Genomic DNA, 16,520 nt, shown 5'->3' on the forward strand with positions numbered 1-16,520 from the left:
ACATATTTTCTTCACTTTCTGAAGGGGGTTGTGTATATAGTTTTCAGTAATTTGTAAAAGTCTTTTGGATTTCTTCCCATTTATAGAATACATCATTACAGTTCTGGTCCCTTATTTTATATATTGTATTATTGCCCTGTTTTTTTAATTTTCTTGCCAACAGCTTTAGTGATTTTGGCCGCGACTAACTTTATATCCAGATTAGATAATTGTAATTGCTTTACCTTCTTCTTATGACTGCTCAGAGCAATAATTTTCACCCTTATAACTGCCTTTAATCTGTTCCGGATCTTCTCTGGTCCCGCTTCCCCAACATCATTTTCCTCCAGAAATATTTTTATTTCTTGTTTTATCTGTGCTTTACATTGTGGATCGTTCAAAAGACTGGAGTTCATCCTCCATGTTTTATTTCCATGATTATTACTTAATCGTATGGACAATGACATAGGAGCGTGGTTTGAAAAATCAATTCTACCAATATCGCAATGTTGAATCCTATATCTATCTCTTTTGTATATAAAAAAATAATCAATCCTTGAATATACTGAATGAGGGAAGAAATAGTGAGTGTAATCACGCCCGCTTGGATAGAAATCTCTCCAAAGATCTATTATTACCATTTCTCCCAGCAGTAAATTAATTTTTTTATGCAATGACTTAGCCCTCTGAGAAGATATATTTGTAGAATCATGCCTGGGGTTAAGACGCACATTCCAATCACCTCCACAAATCAGTATCCCCTGTGCATTAGGCATCGAGTTGAACATTTAACAAAAATCACTACCAGGTGGGGCATATACAGTCATGTGAAAAAGAAAGTACACCCTCTTTCAATTCTATGGTTTTATATATCGGGACATAAAACATCATCTGGTCCTTACCAGGTCCTAAAAGTAGGTAAATCTAACCTCAGGTGATAAACAACACATAACAGATTCCACTATGTTATTATTTATTTAATAAAAATAAGCCATCATGCAGAAGCCATGCGTGAAAAACTAAGTACACCCCATGATTCAGTAGCTTGTAGAACCACCTTTAGCAGCAATAACTTTATGTTATCGTTTTCCGTACGAGTTTATCAGTCTCTCACATCGTTTTGGAGGAATGTTGCCCACTCTTCTTTACAACATTGCTTCAGTTCATTGATGTTTGAGGGTATTCGTTTATGCACAGCTCTCTTAAGTTCCCGCCACAGCATCTCAATGTGGTTGGGGTCTAGACTTTGACTTGGCCATTCCACACCTTGATTCTTTTCTTTTTCAGCCATTCAGTTGTAGATTTGCTGGTGTGCTTGGGATCATTGTCCTGTTGTATGACCCACTTTTGGCCAAGCTTTAGCTGTCGGACAGATGGCCTCACGTTTGCCTCTAGAATACTTTGGTAGAAAGAGGAGTTCATGGTCGACTCGATGACTGCAAGTTACCCGGGTCCTGTGGCTGCAAAACAAGCCCAAATCATCACCCCTCCACCACCGTGCTTGACGGTTGGTATGAGGTGTTTGTGGTGATACGCTGTGTTTGGTTTGGCCAAACATGGCATTGTGTATAATGACCAAACATCTCCACTTTGGTCTCGTTTGTCCAAAGGACATAGGTCCAGAAATCTTGTGGTTTGCTTAGATGCAACTTTGGAAAAAGTGCCATGCTGCCGTGCTGTTCTTTTTGGAGAGAAAGGGCTTTCTCCTGGCTACCCTTCCATAAAAGCCATACTTGTTCAGTCTTTTTCTGATCATACTGTCCTGAACATTTAACATGTTAACGAAGGCCTGTAGATCCCTAGATGTAGCTCTTGGGTTTTTTGCGATTTCTCTGAACATTATACGGTCTGACCTTGGGGTGAATTTACTGGGACGCCCACTCCTGGGAAGATTGGCAACTGTCTTGAATGTTCTCCATTTGTAAATAATCCTTCGCACTGTAGAATGACGGATTTCAAATTGTTTGGAAAAGGCCTTACAGCCCTTCTCAGATTGATAAGCAGCAACAACTGCTTCTCTGAGTTCATTGCTGATGTCTGTTTTCCTTGGCATGGTGTTAACACACACCTGAATGCTCCAGACCATCAAACTGCCAAAAGTTCTGCTTTTATAGAGGTGGTCACACTTCCCGATGATCAACTAATCAAGTGCACCTGGCTGCTAATTACCTTCTTAATTCCTGTGGAAGCAGTAGGGGTGTGCTTGTTTTTTCCCCACATAGTTTCTGTATTTTGGCTTACTTTTTGTTGAATAAATAATGACCTAGTGAAATCTGTTATGTGTTGTCTGTTATCTGAGGTTGATTTGTCTAATTATAGAAGTTGGTACCAGATGATTATTTCTGCCCTGAAATGTAAAGCCATTTTATTAACAGAGGGTGTTCTTTCTTTTTCACATGACTGTACATTAAGCAATGTTAGTAATTCCCCTTCCATTTTCCCCAATGCTAATACATATCTCCCCTCCTTATCTTTAACTGTAAGCAACTCAAATTGAGCCTTTTGAGATATCAGTATATCCACACCTCTCCTATGGCCAGATTTTTATGAGGAAAAATAGATTTTTGATAAACTCATCCTTCTTAATTTCTCATGCTCCAATACACTCAGATGTGTTTCTTGTAAAAAAAAACCAATATGAACCCCTTCTTTCTTCATTTTAGACAATCTTATTTCTCTTAATAGGGTTAAGTATTCCAATAACATTAAATGTAACTATTTTATGGTCTTGCTTGAACATATTTGATGTAAATAGTAGAACTTTCAAACTCTTTCCCATAAGACATGTTTCACATTGTTAAACATCATCTTCCCATCAGTTTTCTCCAACAATACGTCACAAACAATCACAATAAGCAAAAAAATTAACTGAACAATCTTAAACAAAACTATATCCATATCCCTCTCATTCACAGTACTTTCTTCCAACTGTGGGGTTCTTTTCAAATGAACTCTGTATGGGCTTCTCTTTAAAAAAAAAGAAAGTCCATTAGGAAAGTCCTCCTTCTCCTCTGGAGCAGGTGGCGCGATGGCAAGTCCAAACTTTTTTTTCTAAAAAGAAAAAAGAGGGTAACCAGGAAAATAAAGAAATAAGTCACACTAGTCGTAGTCACCAAATATCTATTGTTGTTAAGACCCTTGTTTCCACTTCTTCGACCTGTCCCTCTTCCTTATTCAGTCTCTTATTTACCGTGCTCAACTCCTGTTTAATATCTGTAAGCTGCTGTTTATTGTCCCGTCTGAAGTCTCTAAGTTCGTGTAATATTTTCTGAAGACTGGCGTCCGCATCATCTCGTTCAGAACTCGCTGAGCTGCTCTGACTGCGGTCAGAAGTTGCAGTTTCAATATTTTCCACGGTTGGTAGTTTTCTCCTGCTTCTCCTGACAGCCCCTTGTAAAATGTAAAAAAATAACTTTTTTCAGGGCTTTGTTGCGAAATTGTTGGGAGGTGATCGTATTACGCTGCCATTCCCGTCTGTATCCTAACCGGAAGTCCCATCTCCAAGATTTTTTATTTCGTTGGTTGACCCAGCAAGCACGTGAGCTGCTTGCTTTGCCTTCTTTTTTTGAGGTTCTTTGCTTGGTCATTGTGTCCATATGACTTGAGGGATGGGAGGAAATGTTACACTTTTTTTAACATTTATATTTAGAAAAACTGGTTCACAAAGTTGCCATCTATTTTCTACTAATTCCATACTTGTCCCATTCTCCTTTTTTCTGCCTTTGCTGCGAAGAGGTGACAGTTGGCAGCTCCACGCTGTTCACAAGATGTCTCTTATTCGTTGTCTTTCTTCCCAGGATCCTTACAACAGGACATCCCAGCCTAGCCTCGATTACCTGCATCGCCGCCGTAAGGAGATCATGGCCCAGCTGGAAGAGAGGAAGGTGATCTCTCCCCCTCCCTTTGCCCCATCACCAACGCTGCCCCACTCCTTCCCCCCGGATTTCCCCCAGGAGGTACGGCACAAAACCCTGTAGCTCTTCCAGCAGCTGCTTTTCCGAGTCTGTGGTGTAGACACATTTGAGACTGCATGCCTGAGCTGTTTACTTCTTATACAGGTTATTTAAACTGTAAAACTTTTCTGATATTGTTTAATCTGTTTACCTGATTGCTAGACCTTTCCTATGTTTATTAAGCTTCCCCACTTGTGGTAGTTAAGATGTGCTTGTACCTACGAAGTCACTGAGACACTGTCTGCTCACAGTACTGGCTGCTGGTCAGCACTGTAGTGCATTTATGAAGGTTTTGCGCTGCATAGCATCAAAACCTAAAATAACAATAGAACTGTAACTTTCTCTCCCCTGACAGCAGTACATGGAGGAGAACTCCAAGGCTTTTGGGAAATGCACACGTGAACATGACCTCACTGGCCAGTATTCACCCTGGTCGTGTGATACCATTGGCTCCTACATTGGCACCAAGGACTTGAAGCCCAAAGAAATCATGGCATCAGGCACCATGGAGATGATGGTGAGTTAGGTTCTGGAGTTGCTGAGTTGTGTACTGTAAATTCTGGTACAACATACTACCTCCTGTCTTGTCTTTATGAATGTATGTTTAATGCAAAAAGACAACAATGAGAAAAAAAACATTACATGGTTTTAATAGTGGTGAAAAGTTGTGCATGAGAAACTGAGGGGGTGGGGGCGATTTCATTTCACTTCTGTTTTCCCAGCTCTAACTTTACAGGGAGCAACAGATAGCTGCTCATCAGCCGAAGGTTATCTTTGTTTACTCTCACTCCTTGTTTACTACCTTTGGCACTATTGATTGACAAGCGTAAATAATTCACCAACAGCCCTTTTGTTTTTTAGAAACTAGTGGCTTATTTTTTAATCCAAACTAAATTTCACTGTGCTGCATTTATTTTCCTCCTGAACTTTCTTTGAGAAGATTACAGTGTCAGTGCAGATTTTCAACATTATAAGACTGACAGACATGTTTCTACAAAACGTTTGACTTGATTTTTTGGTGGTTTTTACAGCAGCTTCTAATTTGTAGAGATCCTACTAAAGGAAAGGGAGAGATCCTCTTATTTAGTGATCCCAGTCTTTTGTATTGCATGTTATGATTGACAACTCTCCATACAAGCTGTGATTTTGTTTGCACAAGCATAGATTTTGACTGAAATTGTAGCAACAAGTGGTATTCTTCATATTGCTATAGACAGAACAGTGACATCGGAAACAAATACGGACAAAGATTGCTGTCTGGTGAAAAATACACAATTCTTGCTGTAAAAACAATGCTCATCTTGTAGCTTTAATTGCAGAAGCGATTTGGTGGAATATTTGCCTTTTATTGCTTGTTAGTGAACACTGATTTACTGCAGTGATTTTGATGGTTCACTGAATATTATTGTATCACCACATGGGACTGTTTCCCTGATTTTTCCATTTGGACAGATTTATTTTTTCTCCCCTCATCCTTAAACACACTTAGTGCTAACCTCAGATCTGAAAACTAAAATGATTGTCATAAGGTCACAGTGGTGTTCTCCGGTGATATCTAAATTTAATTGGAATAATTGTCACTGGTCCATCCAATGGCTGAGAATTCCCTTGGGATGTTCTCTTGTGGTAACAAAACCAGTATGCCAGTAGCCAGCCTCCCAGGTGTGTAATTTGTAATCCATCCCCGTTTACTAGTAGCACAACTTGTCTAACCAGAGCGATACTCTTATGAGGTGTAGCTGTTCAACTCCATTAACAGGGATGCGTTCAGCACATTCACTCAACTCCAGTCATTAAAGGTTATAAGGTTCTCTGGCTCTTTTTGTAAATTATCACATTTATTTTCTTCAGAGACATATGTTTACTTTTTAACTAATAAGGGACAAATATGCATGAGTCACAGCTGGCCTTTATGGAAGGATGCCATTAGCTTACTTCAAAAGAAACTCCAAAAATCTGTCCCGATTGAAAAAGGATAGACTGCAGTAAAGGTAAATCTTAGAGGAGACCCTGCTTCAAAAGTTCACCTCAATTAGAGCATGAGGAAGAAAACGAATAAGGAGACTGTCCCTGATTCTTCTTGAAGGAGTGAAGAGTGGCCCTCAGCTCCTTGCAGGGAAGCCTGTTTCCAACATTCATGGCACTCCAAAAAAAAAAGTATTTCCTTTTCTTCGTGCTAAATTAATTCCGTCTTTGCTTCAGACGTAGTAGCAGAATAAGGACATGGGGTCACAAATGGAAACAGTTCCCTGGGTATTCCCCATGAATGGTATATTCTTGAATCAGATTTCTTCTCTAGATTAGATTTAGCTTTCTTAATCTGGCCAAGGGAAAATCCTCCAAGACCTTGGAGGGAACCTATTGCAACGGGAACCTTGTTGCAATAGTTACAGCTTGTAGACTAACCTTTTTTCGTGCTATGGTTACCAAAGCTAAATTTTCTAAAGCTTAACTTGATAAAGCATAACTTCCAAGAATTTAACTTGCACACTTTTCACACTTACTGTCCGTCATCTGCGTATTTAGTTTGCTTAGTGTTGGAGAATATACAGTTTGTCTGGAGGAGCTGCATACCTGATTATGCCCCTTAGGAGGCCTCATTAGTTCTTGTTCATAATGAGTTTTTGACCTGTGTGCAGACTTTACTTCTGTGAACTGGTGTTGCATTCCTTGTGATATTCCATTCCTCATGACCATTGAAGTACCCTTGTTTTAAGTTCTGTAAATAACATCTTTCAGTCTCCTTAGGTAGAACTAGGAAAAAATCCTGTCAGCCTTTGACGATCTGAGTTCTAACTCATCCTTAGTCACTTTAATTCCAAGTATCAGGTATGCTAAAATTACTTAATACTTGTAGAGCTCCTTTTTAAAATGTCTTTTGTAAAAACCTGAAATATTCCTTAATGGGGGAATTGCATTCCCAGTTTCTTAGACCGGTTATTAAATCTCTATAAAATTAATTTATGTTATAGAAAAAAATTACAAATTTCGAATTCAGCACAATATCATGAACTTTGTGAAAGTACTGTAAGTTGTAATGTCGCATTCGAGCTCCCATGAATTGCAACGCGGTGTGGCCCTTCCCGTTCACTAGTCACTGTAATGACTAATGTAATGCAATGTAAGAGCAAATAAGTACAGGTTTTACAGCAGACATTTCACTCCAGAAATGTTCCAACATGATCTGCATCCAGTTAAGTAGTATTTGTTGGCAAAACATTCTCGAAGCAATATTTCTACTAGATTTAAAGAGATGTATTAACAAACCTGCTTCTTTACAATGTAATGAGGCCACATTACCAGATGTTTTGTTGCATTGCATTGCTGATAACCTTTAAGTACATTTTACTTTTTTCTTCTGCAAAACATGTTAACTCAAATCTTTACAATACTACTGCCATTCCACTGTTGATTTTTTTTCTGCTGCAGTGTTTCTCTCTCCCTGTAGCTGTGATTTGTTTTTAGTTCTGCATGTTCCTTGGTGTATTCTTTTTCTCTTTTTGACTATCTGAGCCTTTTACATAGACTTTAGAGTGCCCTATCCTTTCTTAATTTTGCCTTTGAATGTAATGGGAGGTAAGTTGGGACAGAAGGAGAGGTATATTTAGCCCACATTCTCCATTTTCATCTTTTGGGCTCATCATCTCACAAAGTCATTACTGATGCATGTCTCCATTAGTAACTTCAGGAGAAATACTGAGAAATCTTAATATTACTGCAAATTATGTTTTTGGTTTCTGTCACTGAGTCAAGATTATTCATTCCTAAACTTAATTCTGATGCACACATCTGTGCCTAACAATCTGAGCTAATTTAAATACTCTGAAGAAGGCCAATAATAAGTTAATTTTTATATTAATATCAATTACATTGTTGATGATGTCAGAATCTTTTTAATGAGAAGAATTTTAACTGAACCTAGCCCCAGGCTTTCAGCTGTATCAGAACTGAAGAAGTCTCAAATGCCTGTTGCAGGCCAAGAAGTACTATCATTGTAGGGCAAGCCAGAGGAACAGCATGGTAGGCCTATGGTGATGGTGTGAACCAGCAGAGTGCTAGGAACCTAGGGGTTTAGTTTCTGCCAGGGGAAGAATTCTGAATCCACCTTACCAGCCATGAAAATACCTAGAGATGGAAGGAGATTTGGTGAACCCAGATGCAGGTCCTCCGCTGTCTTTTGAACCAATTGTCATATGAAGGTCGGATGTTTTCATTGTATGTAATGGACATCATGCTCCAACTAGTACATAATTCAAAATTCCAACATACTACATTTCTAACATGTAGTTGCTCATTAATACTTAATTCTGTGCAGTATCTGTATCTACTTTTCCATTGAGCTGCACTTTCTTTTTGTATTTAAATGTTTTTTTTATTTTATGAATGAAAGTCCACCTTTAGTTTAAGGATCATTCTAGAAAAGAAAGTTTATTTTATTTAGCTATTGGTATTTGTGCTTGGGGGGAAAAAGGAGAATAATGGAACTGACTTCACAACCTCCTATCTTTCCCGTCTTCCTGCAGAATGTGGACAGCAAGGGTTTGAGAGAGCAGCAGTTGGACATGCAGCGAAGGTCAGCTGAGGCCAAAGACGATGACCCCATCATTCCGTTTGGCCCCCTGCCAACCGTCTCTCGCTTTGGGGCTATCTCACGCACCTCCAAAACAGGCTACCAGACCACCGGGCCAGTACAAGCCATGACCTCTACCCAGGCCCATGGTAGCGCAGCTACCAAACACGTCCCTGTGGCAGGTAGGCCTGAGACCACCTTCCCCTGCTGACTGTTTCACTACGCATGTAATTTCTGCTCACAGAGGCAAGCGGGATCCTTTTGCCCCTCTTGAGTAAATGACTAAGTTTCAGTTTAAGAAGGCGAGCCAGGCCATGTAATTCCAAATAGTCTTGCTTGAACAGCTCTGTCACATCATGTCAAGGATAGCTATTATAACTCAGCCATTGTATATAATGCCTAATCTCAGTCTGCAAAGGAACGAGTAATAGGTTTATTCCATGCTGAAAAAACAAGAAAGAAAACACGTTTTGGCCATGGAGTCTTCTTCAGGTGTGAGAAAGACAGGGCAGTAAGCAAAGGTAATGTAGCAGGAGAACAAAAGCTGGGAGAGAAGAGGAGCGAGAGGCAGGAGCAGGGGACAGACAGAGTGGCCAATCGGGTAGTGTGAAGTCAGGATAGGTGAAGTGAGATGTGAAATGAAACCTACCATGAATAGAGAGGATTTAGAAGAAAATTAGTCTTGTTGTTGAGAGAAGGGGAAAGGTGTGATCCTAGCTGCAGGATATTTTTTGTTTCTGTAGTCTTTCTGATGTAGGAGTTAGGCAAACCATCTTTGAGAACACAGACGGAGAGATTAGTGTGATCATGGCCGTCAGAGGTAAAATGAGTGACAACAGGCTTTTAGAAATCTTTAATCTTCACATTCCTAACATGTTCTCTGAAGTGGTCTCCGAGTCTCCTTCCTGTTTCACCAATGTAGAGCTTGGCTTTTTTTGCACGAGTTCCAGTAAATAAGGTTGCTAGAGGTACAAGATGCCATCTGAGTGATCCGAAATTGTCCTGAGGCGCCTTGAATGAGCGTGATGTTAGATATATATTTACAGGTGATGCAGCGAGTTCTGTTATAGGGGAAAGTGCCTGGTGTTGATGATGGACGAGCTGTGAACAAGAAGGTTACGCAGATTAGGTGGTCAGAAAAGAGGGCCCCAATGAAGGGATCATCCTGTAGGATGGAAAAGGTGTAGTTAATAGTCCTGAGTATAGAAAGTGTGATGGGGTGGTATGGAAGCACCAAAGGAATGCGGTTCTTATGGCGGGAGTTCCTGCTCAAGTTGATGGTCCGAGGGCTGTTTTTGGCTTGGGCAAGGGCCCTGTCAGTAATACTGCTAGGGTATCCTCTGTTGATGAAAAAGTACATTTTGAGGGCTTGGTTCAGGAAATCGATGTCGTCGCTGCAGAGTCATCGTAGCTGAAGGAACTGTGAAAAGGGGAGAGAGTTTTTAGTGTGTTTGGGGTGAAATTAACTATACAGGAGATAGTTGTGTGAATCAGTGGGTTTGTAATAGACTGAAGTAGGGAGTTGGGGGTAGTTAATGGAGAAGTTGATGTCTAGAAGCAGAAGAGTAGTGGAAGATGTTAACTGTATATTTGAGGGGTAGATGGACTTCAGTGGAGAAGCAGGAATACAGAGGAAATGGCCTGAGCACCAGTATGCACTCACACTGCCATGTTTGTCACTGAGGTGTCACTGCATCTCTCCTACAGCTGACTACACGTATGAGAACCACAGAGGGTGGGGAGGAGCCTCTTATCAACCACACCAAACCGTGACGTCTCAGGGACACTTCAGTGAAAGGTAGGGGAGCAATATTTCCTTAGCACCAGTCCTGTCTGAGACAAGAAACCCTTAGACTCTGAGTTGCTATCTGTACTTGAAGAAGTCATTATTCTCGTGTGTGATTATCAGGCCACCACTGCCTCCACCTGACAGGGAGCAGCTGAAGATGGAGCTCCAGCAAGTCAACCAGCAGATCAGCCAGCAGACGCAGATCCGTGGACTGGAGGTATATACTCGTGCAGAAGTCGCTGAAAGCCCAGCTACTTTTGCTTTCTTAAAATGACTTTCAAGACTGTAGGTGAAAAGTTGAAGTAGATATTTTGCCCTCCTTTGATATAACCATGTCACAACTGGGCCCATTACTTCTAACCCACACACGTCAGTCATCTCTGTATTGCACCTTCTCGAGGGGTCCTTTTCTGAAATTCTAAGAATTGCAGTCTACAAACGTTTCTGGCACATTCTCATTTCCCCAAATTTAAAAGTCTTACTAGCAGTTTTTGGGAGTTTTTGGAACCACAGTGAGTACAGTACTATTAGAAGTGAACACATGAAAAAATGATTGTTTAACAGTTATAGACAGCACAGATCAACAATATATATTCAGCGGTTGAAAAGGTTGAAAATCAGTAATATAAAAATACTGCAAAGGCTCCATGAAAAAAGTCATTTTCTTTTGCTGATATCTGATCAATTTCTAGCTGTTGAAAAGTCCTTGACAGTCACAGCAGCATGGCTGAACAGTGGCTTACAAACTCCCTCAATTCTTTGTATAAAGATGAGCAAATGACTTCATCTTCGTTTTCACTTTTATCGATTGCAAATCTTTTTAAGTTTAGATCATGCCTCATGCTGTATATATTTGCTATGCAACCTGATTCTAAAGCTGAAGAATGTTGCTGTGTTAAATGGCCCGATGATTAACACTGCCACAGTCTCTGTTTCATTGACAGGGAACCACAGCCTTCTTTACTTCAGTTTACACAATAAATTATATAAAAGGGCAAGGCATCAGTTTTAAAGCGTTAGTTGTTTCCGACAGAGTTTCTTTTATGATGTGTGACCATCTTTTATCCTCAAGGAACTGATGGACCCAAAGTCTCACAGCAGACCAATTAGCGTGTTTTCTCCATAAAATCTCCACATCTTCTTCCAAGGAACTCTTTGTGATATTCCAGCATCAGCATAGTGTTATCCAGTCCTAGTTCAGGAAAGCTACAGTTGTATAAGTTTCCTGAGTTTCTTCAACACCAGTGCTGGCTAGAGATTTGGAAATAAATGTTTAGTATTTCACACCAAAACATAATAGAGTCTGAAGATTCCCAGCTCATTTAGGAGTAAAACTAAAGACTAATCACTCATGCTGCACAGCAGATTTTCCAACTTAAAGATCCACTAATAGGCCAGAACATGGACATGAACAGCAGGACAAAATCTGTTTTTGATTTTCAAGTGCATGGTTTTTTAGGTACTTTTTCAATGTGTGCTGGTAGTGGGTGTCCATTATTGCAAAGGGAATTCTGCTCTAGTCCCATCATTCTTGGTCACCTGTGACGTGTTCCTAGTTTACAGTGTTATAGAAATGCAATTACATTATTGCATTGTGAACAAGAAGCTATGCTTCATCTTCTAGTTCACGGTTTCTGTCAAGCTGCAAACATCTTGTGGAAGCCAGTGGCCATGTTGATTTTTGGCCTGCCCTGTCCTGCTGAGGTGTGTGTGTGTGTTGGAACTGTAGTGCTGCTGCTGTGGTCCCATCTAATCTGGCACTGTGTCCCTGAGTGAGATGCCATGAGGTATCATGTGTGGTTGGCTCCCCTGCTTTAGGCTGCTAGTAACACCATGCTGCTGCAAAGAGAGCCGAGCACCTTGGCCACTCAGCCCATCCCGGCAAAGTGGGCAGCCGGATCCCTGTCCAGTGAGCAGCTGAGCCTAGAGCTGCACCAGGTGGAGCGGGAGATTGGCAAGAGAACACGGGAGATAGCCATGGTGAGTTGTGAGGTTGCAGTAGGAGGAGAGGTAAACAGTGTCTCAGCCATAATCTTGACGTGCAGATCCCAAAAACGTTGCACGATGCCCAGTCTGTCATCCATCATCAAAGCACATCTCAGGCCTTTTTATTCAGAAAGATGTTATGAAAAAGCAAGATATTATGGTGATGGTCAGTTTCAAGGAGAGCTGTATGAACTGGAAGTAGTCAGAAACAGTTGAAGCTAATGATCCTCTTGAGTGACTCAACTGATACAGCTGCTCGCCTAACCAGGTTGAGCAATATGATCACAGGTCCCAGGCCAGGGCCCATTTCACTAACTGACTGTGATTAAAATACAAGTGGCTTAGAGGCAAGTGAGGAGTGTTGCTTACACTTCCACATTCTCCCCTGCATGAGGTGTTGGGGACCATAGTTGTGAGCTGAGACAAACACATTTGACAATTTTAAACTTGGGTTGGGGAAAAAAGTTTAATCTGTCCCGTATACTGAATTTTGGATATTTACCAATACCAGTGAAACAGGGTTTGTTGTCTCGTTTCTTTACAAGGTCAATATTCAAGCTAAACCTTGTGGATGTAAAGACAACTGTATAATTAGTTTGATAGTCTTCAGAAATCCTGTCCTGTTAATAGGCTTGATTAATTTCACATAGAATCTTCCTATGTGGAATGCTGTTTAGGAGTAAGATTGAAAGATTTAAGTTCTCTGGCCTGGTGTATTTCCTATAATGTTGGTCATAGTTTTCCCTATATTGATTTTGAATGCTTTAGGTGAGTGAAGTTTCCAATCAGGCCATCTTTTATGATCTGTTTAGGTTTGAAATATAACGGTTAGGTTATGCTCCATTAGATGGTTGTTAAGGGATGGCTAAAGTGTTTGGGCTTTCATATTTGTAAGTGAATGAATGTCTAGTTGTACCCTGGCTTTCTCTGTATCGGTACTATTGTTTTCAAAGGATTTTGTCAGTATTCTGACTTTCAGGTTTTTGGTACTACCTGTATATACCCTTGGTTTGTAAGGAACAGCAGCCTTTGGGAGTCCTATATGGTTCATTGCTGACTAAGTAACAGCTGGAAGATGTTTCCTGACAGTTTTCCTGCATCTTATAAGCGATACACCTCAAAGGCTGCACGTCATGAAACCGGTCACCTTAATATGTTATTATTGTAATGAAAAAGTAATTGGGTAAAAAAAAGTAGAAAATCGATAATCTATTGTTTACTCAAAATCAAATTTGTAAGTGTCCAATTGCATATTCATTCAATCCATTTGATTGCTTCTGGCTGTACAAATCTTCTGTTACGCCCCAGTTAACTTCACATCGTGAATTCTGGTGGAACTGCTGCTATTGCAATGGCTACCTCTGCTGCTAGGTTCTAGTGAGAGGGTACACTTTTTCTACCCTTGCAGTGCTTGGTCACTCACCGGCATCCTTGTGGCTGCTGTGTGGTGCTGCCTTGGTAGATGAACTAATGCAGTGATAGATGAAGATCAGAACAGAGTTCACAGTAATGTTATTTTCACTAATATACCTGTCCCTAGATTCACGCTGTTTTTGTCTTCTTGCTTATGCAGTCAGTTCTTGCTTCAAACTATTTAAACTCCTAACAATCTTGCAAACTTACTTTGATAATTGTGTGTCCATTTGATCATTCTCAAACCAAAAGAGAAGTTACTGTTATTGAAAGTGTTCAGCAATCAGTGTTGCTGCAGGCTCTGGTGAAAACCTGATAGTGTTTCATGTAGGCTCTGATGTTCAGGCCAAGAATTTGTTCCTTTGTTCCTGGCAGGAGAGTCAAGGACCTCATGATGTGCAGTTTAAAATGAAGACGTCTGAAAATGGACAGCCTGATCACAAGGTACCTCTGGAGGACCTCTCTCTCGCCCTCAGGTGTGTGCAAAACAAAAAGATCTGATTAGTTGTTTATGTGTCTGCAAGGTCATAATCAGTCACCCACATTCCCTCACAGGGTTGGGGACTTCAGAGCCTGTGCAGTGAGTGATTGCTAATTGTGTACATATGATACTCTCTGGCATTAACTCATGCACACTGGAAATTGCAAAGTGTCTTAAATCAGTCCAGTCAGTGTTTTACATTGCTGTCCCTTATTTATGAGTTTGTTAACCAGTTCACTATGCTAGGTTTGGACCCTGTGAGGGTCAGTAGTTACCTTCCACCCAATGTTTTGGGATTTGTAATTTTCCTACATGTACCTCTTATTTTAAAGCACTATTATTTGTATTTAGCGTGGCCGTCCTGCAGTGCAATATTTGTGTCCTATTGTAATGTGTAAAGTGGTGTGATCTTTTTGTGACAGAGGTGATTGATTAGAGGATTAGCTGAAGAGGGAGGGGACAGTAACACAAACCCCCCCATCCTGGAGCTGTTGCTGACCAAGCATTTTACTGCTGTCTACAGTGAAGGGCCAAATGGATCCAGCCTGGTCCAGGAGAACAGCATCTCCTCTTTGGCCAGCAAGACCTCCTCCCTCAGCCTGTCTGCCGACTCGGGGAGCACCACTGATCTACAGAAGAATGGGGTGGTTCACTCCTGTTCCTAGACCACCCCAGAAGCACCAGTGTGGGGTAGCACATATTCCTGCAGCTGGAGAGAAAATCCCCAGCCAGCCCTCTTGGAGCAGGGCCACTGGAGCAGCAGGCTTTCTGGTCATGTACACAAAGCCCAATACAATCCACCTTGATTAACTGAACTGGAAGCCTCCCAGCAGTGTGCTTGCATTAAAGAAGCCCTGCCTTCAAAGTCTTTGTAATGGCTTCTGAGTTACTAAGCCAAGAGGTCTTCGCATGAGGATTCAGTGGCTCTAGTTTTTTTATATGGGTGGAATGTGTTGACAGTACAGTACACAATAAATCACTCACCATCCTGTTCCATGTTTTATTTAGAGATGAGCAGTATCTGCAGTGAATTTAATATTTTTCTTTTTTTGTTCTGTGAATGAACTTTAATTTTTTTTTTAAATATAACATTAAATGCTTTGGGTGCCAGGGCAATTGATACCACACTGTTTAGTTGATTGATGCGATGAAATCTAGGAAAACCATGATTAAACAATTTTCAAGGTTACTTTATTATATGCCTGAGCTGAGAGGTGTTGCACTAGATGAAACAGTGTGTTGCTGTACTTCAAGCCACTTCAGTTTTCTAAAAACCTAACAGGTCTGCTTCCTGGTGGAAAACAAAATGGGAACTGGTTGCCTGTATTGACTGTTTGCTGTTAAATTTAAATACTTAGGAAAACGCTTAGGATTCTTTTCTGTACTTTGTGTGTGCACTAAGCTAAACAACAGCAGTTTCTCGAGTGTCTCAGATAAGTAATTTTTTATGAAGCATTATGCATTGACTTTGGGTATATGAAACCTATAGTCCAAAGTGCTATCAGACTCAAACCTTAATACTGTTTAGAATAATTAAACTAGTGGGTGGCATTATTTCTTGGAGTCGCAGAGTTGTATTGTGATTCCATTTCAATATACTGACAATTCACTGAAACCTTCCACTTAATCTTTTCAGTGTTTTTCATGTTAACCCTAGGAATCTCACATTAGGTATCATGAAGTCGATGAGGAATATCATTAGGCCCCTTAATGAGCAAATTACTTTTCAATTCTCAGTACTTTTTCCAATTTTGATCAAAATTGACATCTCAGCTTGTTATTTTGATCATGTGAAAAAGCTGTGAATCTGATGTGGAGCTCTCGGAATGATCTGAAAATGTGCAAAAAGTGAATTGAATTGAACTACAGAAAGAACATCGTCATGTTCATTAGCAACTTGTCATAAGAGTCTGAGCAGCCACATCAAATGTGAGATCAAAGGGCAGCCAGCCAACCGGAAGTATCCTACTGGTTTAGTGGCCTGTTACTACACAGACATACCTGATAATGGAAGGAAGCTCTTGCCAGAAAACAAGAAGGCATATAATAAGTAACTGCTACATGTGGCTTTTTTTTAGTCTAGTCTGGTTGAATTTAACGAGCCTTTGTTATCTACTGCACTGTGCACAAAACATGAACTAGACAGAGCCCAGCTACTTTGAGTGACTGTCTCCTAATTGGCTCCTGTGTGTACTGCGTTTTTGCAGTAACTGATACACAAGGATGTGAGAGTCTAGAATCTCAGGCATCCAGTTGTTAAGCAGTACAGAAATCTCTCTGACCGCACGGACACTGGTGGCAAGCGGATATCAGTCTGATGTTGGATTTTTGCAAGTTCTTTAACACCTG

The 16,520-nt window shown here is 40.6% G+C and overlaps 1 protein-coding gene across 4 annotated transcripts in view; it reads left to right on the forward strand.

The window, feature by feature from the left end:
- Positions 1 to 15,296, forward strand: part of rc3h1a (ring finger and CCCH-type domains 1a) — a 52,733-nt gene extending 37,437 nt beyond the window's left edge. For 2 of the 4 annotated variants that reach the window (XM_088598839.1, XM_088598841.1), the window contains exons 13-20: positions 3,777 to 3,935; positions 4,288 to 4,449; positions 8,456 to 8,684; positions 10,210 to 10,300; positions 10,412 to 10,508; positions 12,110 to 12,271; positions 14,066 to 14,166; positions 14,695 to 15,296. In XM_088598839.1, the coding sequence (XP_088454965.1) occupies positions 3,777 to 3,935; positions 4,288 to 4,449; positions 8,456 to 8,684; positions 10,210 to 10,300; positions 10,412 to 10,508; positions 12,110 to 12,271; positions 14,066 to 14,166; positions 14,695 to 14,836 (1,143 nt within the window). In that variant the 3' untranslated portion in view covers positions 14,837 to 15,296. The remainder of the gene's footprint in view (positions 1 to 3,776; positions 3,936 to 4,287; positions 4,450 to 8,455; positions 8,685 to 10,209; positions 10,301 to 10,411; positions 10,509 to 12,109; positions 12,272 to 14,065; positions 14,167 to 14,694) is intronic. The other 2 variants (XM_088598840.1, XM_088598842.1) reach the window with 2 other exon arrangements.
- Positions 15,297 to 16,520: the final 1,224 nt, after the last annotated feature.

The sequence above is a fragment of the Lepisosteus platostomus genome, chromosome 11, assembly GCF_059453375.1.
Source record: "Lepisosteus platostomus isolate fLepPlt1 chromosome 11, fLepPlt1.hap1, whole genome shotgun sequence".
Taxonomy (NCBI): Eukaryota; Metazoa; Chordata; class Actinopteri; order Semionotiformes; family Lepisosteidae; genus Lepisosteus; species Lepisosteus platostomus.